This window comes from Falco punctatus, assembly GCF_963210335.1.
Source record: "Falco punctatus genome assembly, chromosome: 10".
Classification (NCBI taxonomy): domain Eukaryota; kingdom Metazoa; phylum Chordata; class Aves; order Falconiformes; family Falconidae; genus Falco; species Falco punctatus.
This window is the reverse complement of record NC_137590.1, coordinates 16,594,839-16,611,897: the sequence shown is the minus strand read 5'-3', so window position 1 is coordinate 16,611,897 and position 17,059 is coordinate 16,594,839. Positions and strand designations below refer to the sequence as shown.

The window sequence follows — 17,059 nt, the reverse complement described above, 5'->3', positions numbered from 1 at the left end:
CAGCAGCTGAGACACACTTCAGATGCTCACCTGGGATCCCCAACAGTGATGCACAAAGCCTGTTCCATGTAACAATCAGTTTATTGCTTTGGTTTTTGCATTTCTGAGCTTGCTTCCAAATTTACAGTCAAGATCTGTCCTTTTGCTTCACTAGCATAAAACTTTTGCCAGTGTGGGGAGGCAGGCTGCTGCCAGACATAGCTCTGGGTGAAGCTGATGAATCCAGGAGCCGGCATGGTCTGTGAGCAGCCAAGGAAAGCAGTGACTGCTGACAGTCCCTGGGGACGGAGCGTGGGGAACTTGGGAGCTGGAGTAAGCTACAGCTGCCTCCAGGCAAGCAGTGAGCCCAGGCCGTGCTCTGGAGGGGAGGCCCTTTGCCAGGGCAGCAACCAGACCCCAAAGACAAGTTGTCCTCCTCCCTGCGTTGCCCTGTAGCTCCTCAAACTGTAGCAGCATCACCATGCTGGGGCCTAGTGTCACCGCCTGCACCGTCTGAGTACCTATGTGCCCACCTGGGAGGCTGTACCAGGGCGCAGGCAGCTACTTCATCTAGTTCTCCTTGGGGTGGGTGTTAGAAATCAGAGAGGTCTAGGGAATGGCCTGCAAGAATGGCAGGCAATCTGGGAACGAGGACAAGTCTTAAATCACTTGCAAGCTGTAAATCAGGGCTAGCCATATTCCTAAAGAATCTCTTGCACTTGGTGCTGAGAATCGGGAAGCACGATGCTTTCCACTGGTCTCAGCAGCCAGTCTTAGCAAACTGCAAGTGGAACAGCCTTGATGTTTCTAAGAGGACATGTTGTTCTTGCCAGTAATACTGGTGAGGAATTTATTGGAAATGCATTTTAACTTTTTCTGGTATCAAATGGCTCTAAAAAGAAAAGGTTTTCAATGCACCCCAAACCAGATTCTCTCCCTGGGAAGGGCTGTGGCCAGAAAAAGCTTTTGTTTTGAGTTGGCAATCATTGTCCAGCTGGGAACAGGAGGGAATAGCACAACTGTGAGGAGGTCAGAGGGGTGGGGGGGGTGCTGAAGGGGCACCACCCAAGGATCGAATGTTGGGAATTAATTTCTGGAAAATCACTCTCTCTTTGTGCTGAAGAATTTGAAATAGAGGTGCTATGACCCTTGACTTCACTCCTGCATCACATGCAGAGAAGTACAAGTCAGGAGGAATCAGGGCAACGTACCCACCTCATCCTCAAACACTGTTTAAAACAAACAAACAACTCCTGCCCATGGGGAGGGTATCTCAGCCAGTGCCCCGGACCAGGCAATCCTTCCTTTGCTCCCAGAAGGATTCAGAGCCTAAATGATGGCACTTTCCCAGGTAAGCTTTAGCCTGGAGGCACCTCTTTCCCCTTCCAGCTGCTGTCAAGGAGGAGATGCCTCTGGTGTGCTAGCCCATGGAGTCACACTCTCCTGCTGCTGCAGCTTCTCCAGTAGAAGCAGCACGTTGTTGGTTAACTCATTCCGCTGCTTCCCCATCCCGCTTAGCTTCACAGGCTGCAGGCTGATGTGGGGGGGTTCGTACTGGTGAGGGCAGCAGACCTCGTTCAGGAGGAGCCAGGTGCTGTCAGGGTCCACGTGCATCAAGTGGAGGAATACACTTTGGAAAACAGTGGGAAGAAAGGAAAGAAGAGTAAGGAGAAGGCCTTTTGATTGGCACCCAACTGGGTCATTGAGAGCTATGGAAAGCTTTAATGTTGTCTGCAACCTCCGACAGCTGAGCAGACTTGGAGGCTCATTAGAGACAGAGCCTTTAAAATGGCTCCTGTGCCTAGAAGATGACAGTTCAGTGGCTTCACATCTACTGGCAACTAGGAGAAAAAGTTATTATGCTACCCTGTAAGTTATTGACATCAAACAAGCAGCTGGTGAATAACCGACCCAGGCTTTGGTCTCAGCATCATGGGCTGCTGCTGGCAAAAGCCTTTCTAAACCAGCCTGTCCCAGGGCTGGGGAGGTGACCGCAGAGTACTGCATGTGCTGCTTACATCTAGTATGTTTTGGACAATCGCTCCTGCACAGCTCTTAAAATAAGTTGTGTATGTTGTTCACCACCCTCTCTGGTTTTTGGGTGTGAGGAGGGTCAACCCATCTGGACGCCTCTCCCTTTTCAGAGGTGGCAAAAAGGGGATTTCTGGACAGCTCTCCAGGCTGTGTTGTCAGTGAAGTTGAATGCTGTATTGAGGGCTTCTTGCTTATGTGAGGTCTCTCCTCATCCCAAGCCCTTATTAGCTGCCCCAAAATTTTCTATCTTCTGCACAGCACCTTTTGCAAAGTGGGATTTTCTTCAAAGAAACTACCAAAACACAACCACCACCACCGACAACTTTCATTAACAACAGAGTGGAGGAAGAGAGGACTGACAACTTCCTCTAATGCCTTACTGCTGCGTTGATGGTTGTCACTTTGAATTTCAATACCCCAGGTAAGATGAGGGATCTGACTTTTGAGTATGCACTTCACACTTGCAATTCCAGCTGTGAGCTGCTGTAACAAAGACTGCAGACAGTCCTGCCAGAAAGCAGGAAGTTCCTAGGAGCAAAAGAGCAAATGGCTGATTTGTGTGACACTTACTCATTTCCTCCTGCCCGTTCTCACTGTAACCTTTGGGCTTAGCTAGGTCTGTGTCAGGGTTTAATGCACAGAAGGTGTATTGGGTTTAATTGGTATTAAGTTCTCTGGCTGTGCCACATATAAATTTAAACTAGAATTTGCGGGCTGCCCTGCCAGCACTGCAAGGACTCTTCCTGCATGGCGCCAAGTACTCCCTCCTCCCACAGAGACTGTGAGCACCAAGGGTACTCAGCGCTCCCAAAACTTATGGGTCAGCTTTCCAAGACCTCAGTAAACACCCAGACACACATCTTCAGGTCTCTAGTTGCCACTGAAATCATGGAGTCATGAGAAGAACATCAGCTGGGTAAGATAATGGGAAAAGAAATCTGAGGGTAGGTCTGTCTCTGTTCCCCCAAGAAGCACAGGACAGAACCCCCCTCTCCAAAATCCAAAATCACCTGCTAAAAAAGCCACACAAAATCCAGGCCTGACTGCTGTCAAAACTTCTCCCTAAGGACTTTTATCCCTAAAGTGAACTTGCTTCCTATGTAAAGCAGGCAGAAATCCCTTTAAGAAGCTCTCCTCTGAAAGAGTACAGTGCCACGGGTAACCTGAAAAAGCACAGAAATGAGATGAAGGCACAAGTGAAGGTATGAAGGAGCTTTCAATAATCTCGTGGCTGTATGACTTGTTACTCCATGAGCAGCCAAAGTTGTTGCTTTTGCTTGTTTGCCATCAACCACTTGCCTGTCTCTCAGTGCAGGTCTCTGAACGGCAATGAGGGAAGGTGTTATCATTGCAAGCTGTTGGCAGTGTCCCCTCCTGAAGGTGCCTGTAGTGCTATCTGTCTGCTCCAGAGGAACCCAGCGTGAACTTGCTCCAAAGTGATAGCTGTGCTTGGCAATAACTGCATCGGCAACGTGCCTTCTTTCTGGGGGATGGCCAGGTGCAGGTGAGCTTGTGAGACTCTCTGTTCCCCTGGCTTTGATATTGCAGCTCTCCTGACTGGGAAAGGGGGGACTGTCCTGACCCGAGTGCCAGATAGAGTAAAGTGCAGGCAGGCTCGCTGGGGCAGGGTCTAGAGCTTGCACCTGCCAACATCCCTGCAGCAGCCCTCTAAGCTCTGCCAGCTGCCAGTGCTCTCCTGGCTCTCCTGGTGCTCATTTGGCCATGACAGTGTGAGTGTGTGGCTGCCTGCCTGCCAGCAAACAGCAGGTCCCAGTGGCTTCCCCGAGCTTATGGTGGGCTGCTGCATAGAAACAACCCTCAGTCCTTATGGCTGGGGTGGATAGGACCGGGCAAGCAAGATGAATCGCTGTGAAGTAAACATGGGAACAGGGAATACTATTCAGCCGTTTCCTGCTTCTCCAGCAGATGCACAACTTTACCTCTTATATTCACAGCAAAGATACTCTGCTCTCCCACTTCTTCCCAACCAGCTGCTCTGGAGAGAGCAACCCTCCAGAGAACAACTGCTCCCTGGAGAACTCCACTGCCTCTAGTGCCCGTAATGGCCTGAGGCGTGTGATTATCTCCTGATAACCTGGAGTGCTGTGGAGCTTAGAGAACAACTTGACTTTTACATTTTCAAACTAAGTCTGGGGTAGTTTCTAAGCAACCTGTTTCCATGGCAAAGAATCCTGGGGTTAATCCAAGTTTGTTTTCAGTTGTTGCTTTTTTTTTTTCACTTAAATATAATTGTATTGAATTTTGCCTTGTGCAGTTGGCTGTTTTAATATACTTCAGGCCCAGCTTGCAAATGACAGCTGTCAATAAGTATCTGATAAGCTACACAATCAAACCAAAACAGGTATGCTGCATAATCCACTTTAGTATCTAAAAAGGTCCAAAAATAGCTCATATTGTTCCATTTGTGCTAAACAACTTATTCTGCTAGCCCAGAGTTTGGCTATTCTGTTGACTTGTCTTTTCCCAAGCTCTAAGCAAAGCCATGGCACAGCAAACAGGCTGGCAAGAGGACAAGTCTTTCTCACTTTTGCATCTCTGCTGATTGTTTAACTAGTGACAGTTTACCACAGACTTCAGCAGGAACTGGGGAAATTATTTCTGCATCCTGGAAAAAAAAAATTCCTAACCAGACTGTTGACTGAAAGGTCAAATGGTAAACTTCACAGGCTGTAAACATTTATTAGGAATTAAGTGCAAATTTCAAAACAGGTAGTTCAAACTGAATAATCAGATCTATTTGTGAAGTGTTGACATAGGCCAATGGCAATGTCTTAATCTTTTCCTTCGAAGTTTTTTTGTCGTTTTTTTTTTCCCCTGGAGTGAAAAGCTTGTCAAAGATGATGCAACTTAATCAACTGATGAGAAGCTCAGATGTACGTGTTGTGACTTTCAGCTTACACCTTTCCCGCACCTTGCTCCCTATGCTTGGGCCCCACAACCCCCCTGCTTTTCTTTCACTGAAAATAAGCCATTGCAATCACAGGTAAAGTGGCCAGAAACACCAGAGCAGCTGAGACCCATCTAGTGTTCCCTGGTTTTGCCAAAGTCTTCTTCAGTAAGTTTAGGGTTTTTATTGGCGAGTTTCTTTTTTTTGTTTTTTTTTTTGGTTTGTTTGGGTTTTTTTTTTTTTTCAAAGCTTTAGGTAATATTCCTTTCCTGGAATACTCTTAGCAGTCATCTTGTAATAAAGCCTATTGTCCCATTTTCTCTTCCTCAGATATGCTGGAACTGTTTTTTTTTCCCCAGTGTCTATTTTTACCTGTTGAGCATTGCATGAAGCTGCAGTTACAAAATTCACTTACTCCCACTGATTCACCCAATAAAACTGCAGGGTCCCATAAATGGGATTAAACAGCCTCCTTGGGGCATGATAACATCCCTGGACGACAGCCAAAACACTTTTTTTTGTGTGTGTGACTCCAGCATCTTGGCCAAAAGTTCCTGCTTAGCCCTTCACATACCTACAGAATCCTCACTTAGTTAGCGCAGGAAGTTATTTGAGCTACAACTGACTGTAAACCTGACCTTGTTCTTGGCAGGTCACAACTCATGAGATGAGTAAAAATCCAAAAAGCTGAACAAAGGCCAGTTAGTATAAATCAATACGGCAAGCTGATTCCAAACATCTTTTTACCTTGTATGATTTCTACCGTGATAAAGCTGAATTATGTGACGTATGTTGGCACTCAGGCTGCGGCTAAGATTAGTTCTGGTCTATCTGTTTTTAGAAGCATTTAAAATGCAGAATTCTTCATGTATCAGGCTGATAACATTGCCCTTGCCTAGATGGAAAGGGCCTTTTACATATGACAACCTGTGTCAGCTTGCAGGATTACTTTCAGGTACTTGGAGAGCAAGGCAAAGGACCGGAGCTTACAGGAATCTGGTGGTTAAGCAGCTGGAGAAAGGAAATTGAAGCACGGCTGAGAAGTGATTCTTATCCTGGCACTGGAGCTGATTGTTACAGTGCAAACTAATTTTGACTCTTCCAAGCTGAAACCTCATATTGTGCATCCTATAGTTAAAAGTGACTGTGATAGCTCCAAGAGCAGGGATCAGGCAGGACTAGACTGAAGAAGGAAAAAAAGAAGAAAAAAAAAAGAAAACAAGTACTGCCATGTGCACGGTTAGTAGCAGGCCAGACATGATGCATGCCTCCATGCATGCATACATGCATCTGGCCAACAGAGCTACACATGAGATAGGTGTTCACAGGTGGCCTTGCTTTGTTTGATGAAATATGTAATGTATGGTGCATCAAAGGCATGGGGGAGAGCAGTGTAACATTGTAACATGTGGAATTTTTCCCTTAAAATAGAATAAAAATAATATACAGGAGAAAAATGTTATTTGCTCTGAACTTTGCTGCCTTTTTTCTCCAACAACAGTGAGCTTGCTTCACAATATAGTTTCTAATGACCCTATCACATCATAGGGCTAATTCAGTATCTTCCCCCTGCCCCTGCTGTGGGGGGAAATTGCACAGCTTTTCAGACTGCTTTGTTAATGATTTAAAAGCTTAAGATTCCAAGTATCTAGATAAATCCTGGTGTTCTACTTTCCATTCCAGCACTGCTTACATAGATGAACACTTCATTGTATTAAGGGTATGCAAGCCTACAGCAAAGAACCCCTTTGCAGAACAAATGCTGCTGAAGCCTGCTGCGATGCAATAAAAGCCACTAAGGTAAAAATAAACCTACTCTCACCAGCACAGGAATACAAACAAAGGTACAGCTACAGCTTCTGAGTGTGCTCTCCCTCTAAACTGCTGCCCAGCCACACAAAAGCCCTTCACACCCTGCAAGCCCCCTGGGAGGCCTGTGCTCAGGTGAAAGGGAACCAGCAGCCCTTCCCTTTTCAACAGCCTGCCCTCTAAAATCCGCAGTGCCTGCCGAACCTGCTCACCGCTGGCTTCCTCTCCCCTTCGGCGAGGGCAAGGCTGGCCACAGAAAGAGGGGAGGCTTTACCCTGTCCTTTAGCGGAGACACAGGTACATGGCTTTCCTATTTACTTCCCATGTTCCGTAACTGGACTCCTTTTGTCTGCTGAAATCTCTGGCCTTGTTTCCAGGTGACAACATATGACAACAGTGATTTCTTATCCTGACAGCGGAAACATGCTGAGTAGGATTTTGTACACTGAACAGCAAAGTATGTCTGTCAACACTTCACAGAGCTGATGTGTGTTCACCTGACCTATCTGTGCACTTTCAACCTCTCCCACCCTTCTCAAGAGCAAGACTGCTGCCAAGACTGACAGCTTCCCAAACAAACTCTGGTCCACCTGGCAGAGCCTGGGCTGACGTGATCACAGGAGCCCAGGGAAAACGGAAGGAAAACAGAAGTAAATCCCTGAGCCTGCAGAAGGTATTAAGTGATAAACTACACAGGAATGCCTGGCACATCCCCTTGCATAGCTGTCTTCCCCTCTGCGGTTTTATGCCACCACTGGGCCAAGAGCTCTAAGTATTCTAGTATAGGAGGCAGTTAGAAAAAAGCAAGTAGCACATCTATCCCCCTCTGTCCCCAAATGCACTGCAAGGTAATCTGAAAGTCAACTGTAACCTGTGAGCAAGCTAACCTCCCCAACTTATTTTGGGCAGTAAATATGCCTCACCAGGGAAAGGGGTTAACTTCCCTGAGAGACCCTGTTGTACAGAACTCCAACATGCCAGAGGAATGGGAAAGGTGCAAAAGGAAAGGGGTTACCATGCTCCCTTGGTCCCACATTATTTGTACACCTGATACACCTGCATTTAAGAGACATTACCTCTGGGCAGCTTCTTGCAATTTCATGGGTTGCTTCACACTGAGGTAAATCAGGCAGGCATCTGCCACTTTATTCAGGTCACTCTCGCCTGCAGAAATGGAACAGAAAAGAAGGGTAGGAGGTAACCTACTCAGTGGCTGCTGCCTAACAGAATCAGCTCTAAATTGGCAGCAAGAGGCTTCTGAGCCTTTGAACTGTCTGACCCAGAGCTCTTCTGACCTCACCTCTTAAGCATCTTGCTGCAAAGCTAGGAAAGCAATCAAGGGCATTGAGAGAGGAAAAGAGCAACTAACCAAACCTTCTCCTTCATCAAAGTCAGCTCCAGAAATTTAACCTAGGAGAATTTCAGAGAGTTCACAGTAGAGGAATGTGATGTGCTGCATTTAAAGGGTCACCCAGAGAGATGCCCCAAAATGAAACCAGGCAAGTTAGCCAGAAGTTGAATCTGGGCTCCAGTTCTTCAGTCAGTTAAGAACAAAGCATGGCCCAACATGCCTAGCTGTAGCAACCCAGGCACCCCACTTCACACCCACTTCTCATGCACAAGTGAGATGAGCAGTCAAGATTCTGCAAGGTGCTAGGAATCTTCTCTCCCGTTTGTCTCTTGGGAGTAAAGAGCAACCAGCCCTCCTTTACAGAGCACTCGGAGAGGACAGATTTAGGCCCAGCAGGACCTGAATGGGATGAGGCCGGAGAAGGTCAAGGAATCAGTCTCATGGGGCAGCAGAAGGCTAAGAAGCAATGCAGGCCTGGTCAGCTGAGATGAAAAGAGAAGAGGTAACTCCGGCAGAGATCTCATACAAGCTACACTTTCCCTGGTACTCACCCATGTCCAACTTCTTGCACAGAGAACCCAGTCCCTGCAACACAGCCAGCTGCAACTTGAAGGCAAGCGTGTGGCTGTACACAGGCCCAGCTCTGGCACTTGCTGGGGCTTGGCTGAGAAGGGAACTGGTCAGCTTAGGCAGGACATCTTTGGAGAATCTCTGCCTCAGAAAGTCCCCACACTTTTGAGCCAGGGTACACAGCACCTAGTGGAGAAACATCAGTTACTAGAGGGTAAGTGTGCATATGGGTTGGGGAGGAGCTCACGGATCCACACCAGCTTGGGGGATCAGGCATTCATTCTCCCTTGGTAGTTTTTTTGCAGTTGAGAGCAATGTGACTGCACTTGCCATGGTTTCCCATAATGAGCAGAAGACGCATGCTGGACTGAGAGGCCGAGTGACCTGCACCCTGCTCTTCAGTTTCACATGGCTAACCTCCTGGGACTGCCCTTTTCTCATTAGCATAGTAAAGGTTAAGAGCAGCTTGTGAAGTCTTATTCAGAATTGCTTGAGGAGCCTCTGATGGAAAATGCCATTAAAATATAAATCCCCTTTGTGGTGGAAACAGCCCATCTTTACAAGCACATCGGTGAACAGAAAGGCCAACTGGCTATAGCATAGGGCACCCAGCACTACTGGTGTGTGCCGAGGATAAAAAAAAACACAAACTGGCCTACAGAATGGCCTTAAATACATGCAAAAATGAAGGGGGGATCCAACAGGCCAACTCACATGGCAGGAACACTGTTCTCTCTTGGAACTTCACTAAGCTTGTGGTCTTAGTGTGCAGGACTGAGGCGCTGGTTATGTTGTGTTTGGCTTACACTGATAATACGCTTCCTGCCCTGAGATTTAAGAAACCCCCCAGGAGCATCTTCCTACAACAAACCCCAAGCTCAGTGCTAATTGTAATGATCCCTTGAACTTTTCAAGAGTTAACCTTCTTTTAGGGCAGGCACATGTGAGGTATGGCTACTCTGAAATGCTAGTGCACAGCTTCTTGAATTTGGGGACTCAAAACTCTCCTTTTATTCACACCAAAGGATTTTAAAATTAATCTCATTCTGCACAGTAGAGGAAGCTCTGTGAAACCCTGGGGCTGACAACCTCTGGGAACATGTTTTATTGTGCAACTTGTGAGTCAGGAAGAGAACGCAGTCAGTTGACTGACGTGGTCAGGAGCTCTTTAATAATGTTATGAGACTGACTCTTTGCTTAACCTCTCCGCTCCCCTGCCAAAGCCTCAGTTATGAAATGATCCCTTCTCTTCAGTCTAAAACTTCCAAAGGGGGGTGCTGAGACTATGGCTCCAGCAAGGGCAAGTAGCATTATATGGTGCCTCTGACAGCTGCTTAAGCTGTAAAAGAACTATTTTTCTCTTCTCTCCAATAACCACTAATACTGCTGTTTCCCCCAGGAACAGTGTCAAGGTTTTATCTGCGAACAAGCTGCAGTGGGAGTGGTACAAGCCTACCCACTGCAGGGTGGTGACCCCTGTGTTCAGAACCACACAGAAAAATCGCTCCACAAGCTTAGTGCTTCTCTCATGCGCCACAGTGATGCCTGAGCCACTTGCCTTCTAAGCACCAGCTTGAAGGCTGTTGGCAGAGATTCGCTGCTGTACCTTGAAGGCTCTGAGCACCGCCAGAGGGTCATCACTAATCAGCCGGGTGACGAGAGCTGGCCAGACACGATGAGCCATGGGAAGCAGATGGTTTCCGTGAGGATGCAGCACAGTTATACAGAGCTCCAGCACATCCAGGACCTGGGCAGGAGGGGTAGGTAACAGACTATCAGAGCGCTGAAGTGCAAGCATTCAGGTGGACCCCCAGTGTCATGCTGAGGAGCCAGAAGAAGGGTTTTAACACAAAACGGTATGTTTTTACCAGCATGAATTAGGATAACTGAACAATGTGCAGAGCACAGGCTTGTTCCAAAAGCAACAAGCAGCACGGTGCCATAACCCGTGCTGGGCTACAGAGCTGGGCTGGAAACAGGGCATGATTCCTGGCCAGATCCTGCAAGCTGAATTCTGCACTAGGACCCTACCGCTGCTGCCGCAGGATCACCTGGTAGGGCTGGGGCCTCTGTGGTAAGAATCTGGGTTATGCCTCACTGATGCATTTTCTGTCTCACTTTGCAGTCTAAAAGGAGGCCACCTTCAAAGGATTTTCATAATTAAAAAAACCCCAGGCTTCTAGCCCTGCTTATCATCACCTCAGCAACTTCAAAAATGTTCATCAGTCTGCGCACTACAGTCTAAGGAAGGGGGATGGGAGGCCTAGATGGGAGAAAGATGCTTCTGCTTCCTCCACCAAAGGCTGAGGCACAAGGCTTGCCTATCAGGAGCATCAAGGGAAGGTGCCTGATACAAAGCCACCTTTAAGATTCTGATCAGCCTGGCTGCCATTTCTAAATCAGACTTCTCCCAGAAAATTGTCTCCCTTTCTCTTGCCAGACTTGGGAGGATCTGTCCTGAATAAGCATGCGGAAGCACTAACCTCATCGTGGCAGGAAGTCTAACACACACTGTGCACATGCTGATGAACTACCAGCCCCCTTCATGGGCACCACCTGTCCCCTCAAAGCTGGCGTTTACTAACCTTCAGCCGCACTCGGAGGTTCCCATCAGACAGCAAGTGGATGCACCGCTCCATCACATCTTTGCCCAGCTGAGCATGGCTTGGCAGTGGAGTTTCTCCTTCTGTGTCAGAATTGTTTGGCTCCAGCTTAGTAAGCGGGGGAACTTCATCTGAAAGACAAAAGCATTACTGAAGCCATGAAAATGACTTGAAAGTTCTGGGAAATCATAAATACCCACTCCACAACTACTCTGCAAATTCCCAAGTGAGGCCTTTGGCATTTTTTAATATATTTAGATCTAGTCAAGGCTATGCTCAGTCTGCGAGTCAAGCGTGAGATTCAGTTAAGAGTGTGGGACTAGAGAAGGTTTGCTTTCTTTACTGGACGATGCAGTTGGTCTGACATTTGCAGTCTCTCCTCACCATGGACTTATTTCTCATTGATTTTTATTAAAAGTGAAAAGCCTGGGTATTTAAAGATGAAGTATTTAAAGGTCAGGATTGCAGCATAGCCCAGTAAAGACTAAAAAGTTCCCTGTATGAATGTCTGCAGGGCCTGCCATGGCCGAGTGAGAAGAGAGCGGTGGCATCATTAGCCAGGAGAAAATGGTACAGGGATTCCCAAGGGAGGGTGAGGAAAATGCAGTAGGATCCTGCAGAGAGGAAACTTTGGGTCCTGAACCCAAATGGCCTGTTATGAGGTAAGGAAAAACATAGTCTTGTGTCTTAAAGCTAGACAAGCCTTGATCTGCAAACATTTCACTCCCCTGCACAGAACAAAGCGAGAACACCCAGCAGCACCCGCACCTTACAAGAGCTAAGAGTAAGACACTCCTGAGACTGTCAGGAGTATGCTAGGCTTCCAGCCTGGTTCCAAGTCCCCCATCTGACAAAAGGAAACCTCAGAGGTCACTATATTTCTCCAAGTTGAACATACTCTTCTCCAGTCACGTACTTACCTGCCTCCTCATTCCCTGTGTCAGGAAGATTGCCCTCTGCGACCTGCTTCTGTCTGACATAGTCAAGGAAGAATCGTTCCACTTCTTGCCTTGTCACCACCTGCTGCCCCTGGGACAAAGTCCCGCTCCGCCATTCAGCGGTCTGCCTTTGTTGGTGTTCCTCGCTGCAGGATGATCCAAACCACTGGACTGCAAAAGAGGAACTGATACGTCACTGAGCAATCACAATCCCCTCCTGCAAGTCAGCAAGGTACCAGATTCCTTGAGAGGCAAACGTGACTTTCAAGTCCTGTGGTGCTGAACTACAGATTCAGGCACCTGCTGTCACATCACCATGACCTCCCTGATAGTATGAGAGTGTTAAAACACTGACATAAAAAGGAACATGCTCCATGTGCTTCTACAGAAAATTTATGGAAGCAGTAAATCCACCCTTTTTCAGCCACTAAAGGCCACAAATCTGTAGGCCAGACAACCAGAAACTGGTCGTGGGGAGGCAAAGCTATTAGCAATCTTTGCTTGAGCGCTGGCCCACCAAGCAAAGATGCCATCATGCTGCAGTACCTCAGCTACTCATAATCTCCCGTGGCAACTCTAAAAGTCAAAGACAAGTACCCTTAGTTACAGTAAGACTGAATTATGCAAACTAAACATCATTTAGATACCTAAAGCTGTCATTACTGAGTAGAGGACCCCGAGGAAAGTAGAAGCCTGGTTATTGTAAGACTGATCTAGCGCGGACAGGACATCTTGGATAACATCTTCTACCAGTGGCAGCAAGCTGGCATCTGAATGCCTCAGCATAGTGTCCAGGACCTGGGAAGCATGTGGCTGATGTGCCAGCTGGCGCAAATTCAGGGAAATCCCATTCACCAGATAATCAGAATTCTCATTAATCAAACACTGCACTGAGTCATAACTGCAGGCCTCGCATATGTCTACCAGTGTCCCCAGTGCCGTCTCACTGATGAGCAGAGTCTTGTCACCAGCCTTTTCCAACACAGGGTAGAGAGCTGACAGCAGAAACAACCGGAACTCCTTCCCGAGGACAGCAGCAAAGCAGCCGATACCTTCCAGCTGGATGCATATCTGCCAGATGTTGCTGTTCATGGTGCAGGTCGTTATGAGCAGCTCTGGGGATGGAAGGAGGATGCTGCTGCATGCACCTCCTGGACGGGCAGTAAGTCCCAAATGTTGCACAGAGTGATCATGGCTGATTTCTTCTGTATCAATGCTAGTGATCAAATACCAGTTTGCCTGGTCTGTGTACTCATCCAGAATGGACATTATGGACCCTTTGAGATCGTCCACGTTCAGCGAAACTTCCCGTTCCTGAAGGACATCCACTCCCACTCCAGCAGCTCCCACAATCAGCTCATTGAGGACCATCGCTGCCTGTTTTCGGTACATGCCAGATTCACCGTACAGCCCCATGAAATGATCCACGAGCAAATAGAGGTTCCCATAGTAACCAAGAACACGACAAACTTGCTGAAGGAGCTGGAAAACTTTCTCCTCTGTGAAGAAGCGGAAGTATTTCTTCTGACATCTGCCTTTCTGCATACCATGCTGCAAGGAGCCTGGAGGTCCACACATACCCTCACAGCCCCAGCGTCTGTCTTCCACTATCTTCACATCTGTCACGTCCAACTCCAGAACTTGCATCAGTGCTTTGGACAGTCGGTGGAGGTGGGATACAGAGTTGAGAACAATGTTAATTTTGGGACCCAGCAGCTTCAGATAGCCGAGCAACAAGCTCAAAGTGGAAACCTTGCCCATGTCATCCTGAGAGTTCATCAGGCGAGGAAGAGCTGTGGCAAGGGAATGGAGGTTCTCAGAGAGGACATCGGCAAGAGCCCTGTTCTGTGCTACAATCTGCTGCTCTGCAATGCCTCGCAGAACCTCGTTACACCTGCTCTGGACTTCACTATTTTCATCATTAACCAGCCCAACCAGGGCCTTTAAAAGATGGCTGAATGAGTCCACCAGTGATCGACTGCAGCTCTTCAGTAAGTGGTAGACCAGTTCCACCAGCTCCAGTCTCACTTTCCAGTGGGGGTGAACTGAAGAAAATTCAACCATTTTATGCAGGAGGAGAGCAAGTTTTTCAGCGGTACTTTTACTCCAGTCAGGTCCTCTGTGGACCATCAGTTCTGATATTCTGCTTTGTTCCACTGGCAGGTTTTCTTTATTCTTTGGGATTCTGGCTAGCTGTGCATCAGCCATTACCAAGCCCACGATCAGATAAAAGAGTCTGATGGCAGAAACAGTGGTTTTGTGACCTTGTTTGATGTCTCCGGTAATAACCCGAGACAGTGTAATGGAAATCCCAGGCAGAAAAGAAGCAAACAAATCCCCACATTGCTGTGCCTCGTCCTCCTCTAGGTGTTGATGCTCCTGGCAGTCACACTGCAGGACTAGGACCTGTAAGCACTTCAAAGCAGAGATCTTAATTTGCTTTGCTTTTTCTTGCTCTGCTAGGCCCAGAAGCAAAGATACAGCAAATCCTAAGAGAGGAAGTGTGGAAGGCTGATAGAGAGACCAGATAACATCCCCATAAGCTGAATGCATCAGGGTGTGGAGTGCCTGGATTACAGCCATCTTTAACTCCTCTGACAGTGAGGCTGGCTTGCTTGAGCCAGAAGGGGGAGAGAGGCATGTACAGAGCTCAGAAAAAAGCTCCTGCAGGAGCTCCTGCTTCTTCACACACGTTGCTGCGAGGATGGAGGACATGCACTGCACGACACTCTGCACCAGGCGCTCCTGCTTGGGCCCCGGCACCTTCAGGGCAAAGCGCAGGGGGAAGAGGACGTACTCCTGCAGCTCCTGCAGGGCCGAGGCGCTGACTGTTGCCAGGTGGGCCTGCAGGCTCGCCACGTTCTCCATGGTCTGGGCCCTCGTCAGCTGCACGCAGACGGGGCGCAGGGCCCCGAAGGCCTCCTGGGGGGTGTCGAAGACGGCCATGCTCGGTCAGCAGCGGCTGAAGGGCCGCGGCAGGGCAGGCAGGCCGCCGGGGGCCGTCCCAGCGCTGGGCCGGGCGGCAGCGGCCTGCAGCCCGGGTCCCGGGGCGGCGTCGCAGGCTCGGAGCCGGGACTGGGCCCGCCGTGCTCGGAGCCGGGCCCGGGGCAGCCCCGGGGGGCCGGCGCGCCTACCTGCTCCCGTAGTGGAGCTGCCACATGCCGGAAGTGACGGTACGGTAACCGGGACCGTCAGCGCCACAAAGAGCCCCCGCCGGGGCGCCGTGGGGAAAGCGCTGTGAGAAAAGTCCCGGGCACCCGCAATACGCATGCGTCTCCCTTGGCGGGCTCCCTAGGGCGGCCGCGCATGCGCCGTGCCCCCTCCGCCGCCCGTGCCCAGGGTAGCGGGTCTGCGCTGCTCCCTCCGGCGATCCGTACGATGCTGCCCTTCGACCCGCCGCGGCGGGGTGAGAGGTCGGGCGGCCATCTTGTGGCGGTGGCGGCGGTTTGTCGTCGGTGAGGCTGCGTCGCGCCCTCCCCCGCGGGCGGAGCAGGCCCGGCGCGGGCCGGCCGGGCGCCATGTCCTCCTTCTCGGAGTCGGCGCTGGAGAAGAAGCTGTCGGAGCTGAGCAACTCCCAGCAGAGCGTGCAGACGCTCTCGCTGTGGCTCATCCACCACCGCAAACACGCAGGGCCCATCGTCTCCGTCTGGCACCGGGAGCTTCGCAAAGGTACGTGGGGCGCCCGGTGCGGGGCGCGGGTCCGGCGGCCGCCGCCGTTCCGCTCTCGGGGGCGCCGCGGGTCTGGGGCATCCCGGCGGGACGCGGCCCCGTTACTCGCCGCCCCGGGTGACCACCCGAGGGGTCGGTTCTTTCTCACGGCGGTCGCTGCGGGTCGGCACGGCGGAGCCCTGCGAGGCGGCAGCGGAGCCGGGGCCCGGCCGGCGTTTTCTTGCTGTATTAAACTTTGTAGGAGATAACCCGCGCGGGGTGCGCCGTGCGGGGCGTGCGGGTGGCGGCGGCGCTCGGCGGGGCGGCCGGTGGCGGGGCTGGTTCAACCCGCCTCGGGGCGCGGGGGGCTGTTCCCGGCCGCGCCGGGCCGGGCAGCCGGGCTGTAGGCAGAGATGCGCTCGGTGGTCTCCCCTGGGAGTGCTCGAGTTAACTGCGAAGTGCTGCTTTGGCTGTTTTAACTTTTAGATTTTGCTTTTAAAGTTTGGTTTGGGATTTATGCTGCTTATCCATTCTGGAATTGTACTAAGGGATTAGGAGGCAAGTAGAACAAAAGTGGTTGTAAAATCTGTGAAAACTTGTGCTATCACTATTTATAAAAACGGGTAGCATCGTCCAGAAATATTTTGTGCTTTTTTTTTTTTTTCCTTGCAGATTAACTTTTAAAAGTTAGCTTTTGGAACTTCTCAGATTGCTTCCTAGTGAAGTCGGGGAGGCTGCCGGTGTCAGTGGTGATGCTTTGTCCCCAGGGGCAGCTGTGAAAACAACCAGTGTCACCTTTTCGCATCCTGGGCAGCCAGCAGCATTAGCCCCTTGGAGCAGATGATGCTGTACGAAGCCCTAGCTGGAGTAATTTTTTTTATGTAATTGCTAGTTGTTGCCATTTATAGTATATTAGGCCTGAATTTTTGAAAGATCTAGGTTCAGCCTCTTGTGGAAGTGCGTGCTTTTGTTTGCTGCCTGGTGTGTGCATATCCATGGCTGTTGCACTCCGGAGAACAGTGTTTCCCACTGATTCTGGCTGTAGTAAAATAGAAACTGATGGCGTCAAGATGGGGAAAGTTATGATGTATGGAAGAAATTTCATGTTGCTTTGTCACACTGTTGTCTGGAAAATATTTGAGTCTCTACAACAGCTTTCTACAGTTTTACTCTGTTCTGAATTAAGTGGTTCTGTACCAAGTTTTTTGTTCTGAAGTTA

General features: G+C 49.5%; 2 protein-coding genes across 3 annotated transcripts in view; one reads left to right on the top strand and one right to left on the bottom strand.

Moving 5' to 3' along the window:
* Nucleotides 1–62: 62 nt before the first annotated feature.
* On the bottom strand, nucleotides 63–15,454 carry TTI1 (TELO2 interacting protein 1). Of its 2 annotated transcripts, none has more exons than XM_080404038.1 (7): nucleotides 12,840–15,454; nucleotides 12,175–12,363; nucleotides 11,237–11,385; nucleotides 10,258–10,398; nucleotides 8,633–8,837; nucleotides 7,807–7,894; nucleotides 63–1,609 (listed from the first exon to the last, which is right to left on the bottom strand). In XM_080404038.1, the coding sequence occupies exons 1-7, from the start codon at nucleotides 15,136–15,138 to the stop codon at nucleotides 1,375–1,377; spliced, it is 3,306 nt and encodes a 1,101-aa protein (XP_080260164.1). In that variant the 5' UTR covers nucleotides 15,139–15,454; the 3' UTR covers nucleotides 63–1,374. The 2 variants fall into 2 exon arrangements, with proteins under 2 accessions (XP_080260164.1, XP_080260165.1); XM_080404039.1 differs by having other exon boundaries at nucleotides 13,245–15,454.
* A 49-nt stretch (nucleotides 15,455–15,503) lies between these two features.
* The window catches only part of RPRD1B (regulation of nuclear pre-mRNA domain containing 1B), a 27,495-nt gene continuing 25,939 nt past the window's right edge, over nucleotides 15,504–17,059 (top strand). Inside the window, 1 exon segment of the mRNA XM_080404057.1 lies at nucleotides 15,504–15,861. Within this exon segment, the coding sequence (XP_080260183.1) occupies nucleotides 15,711–15,861 (151 nt within the window). The 5' untranslated portion in view covers nucleotides 15,504–15,710.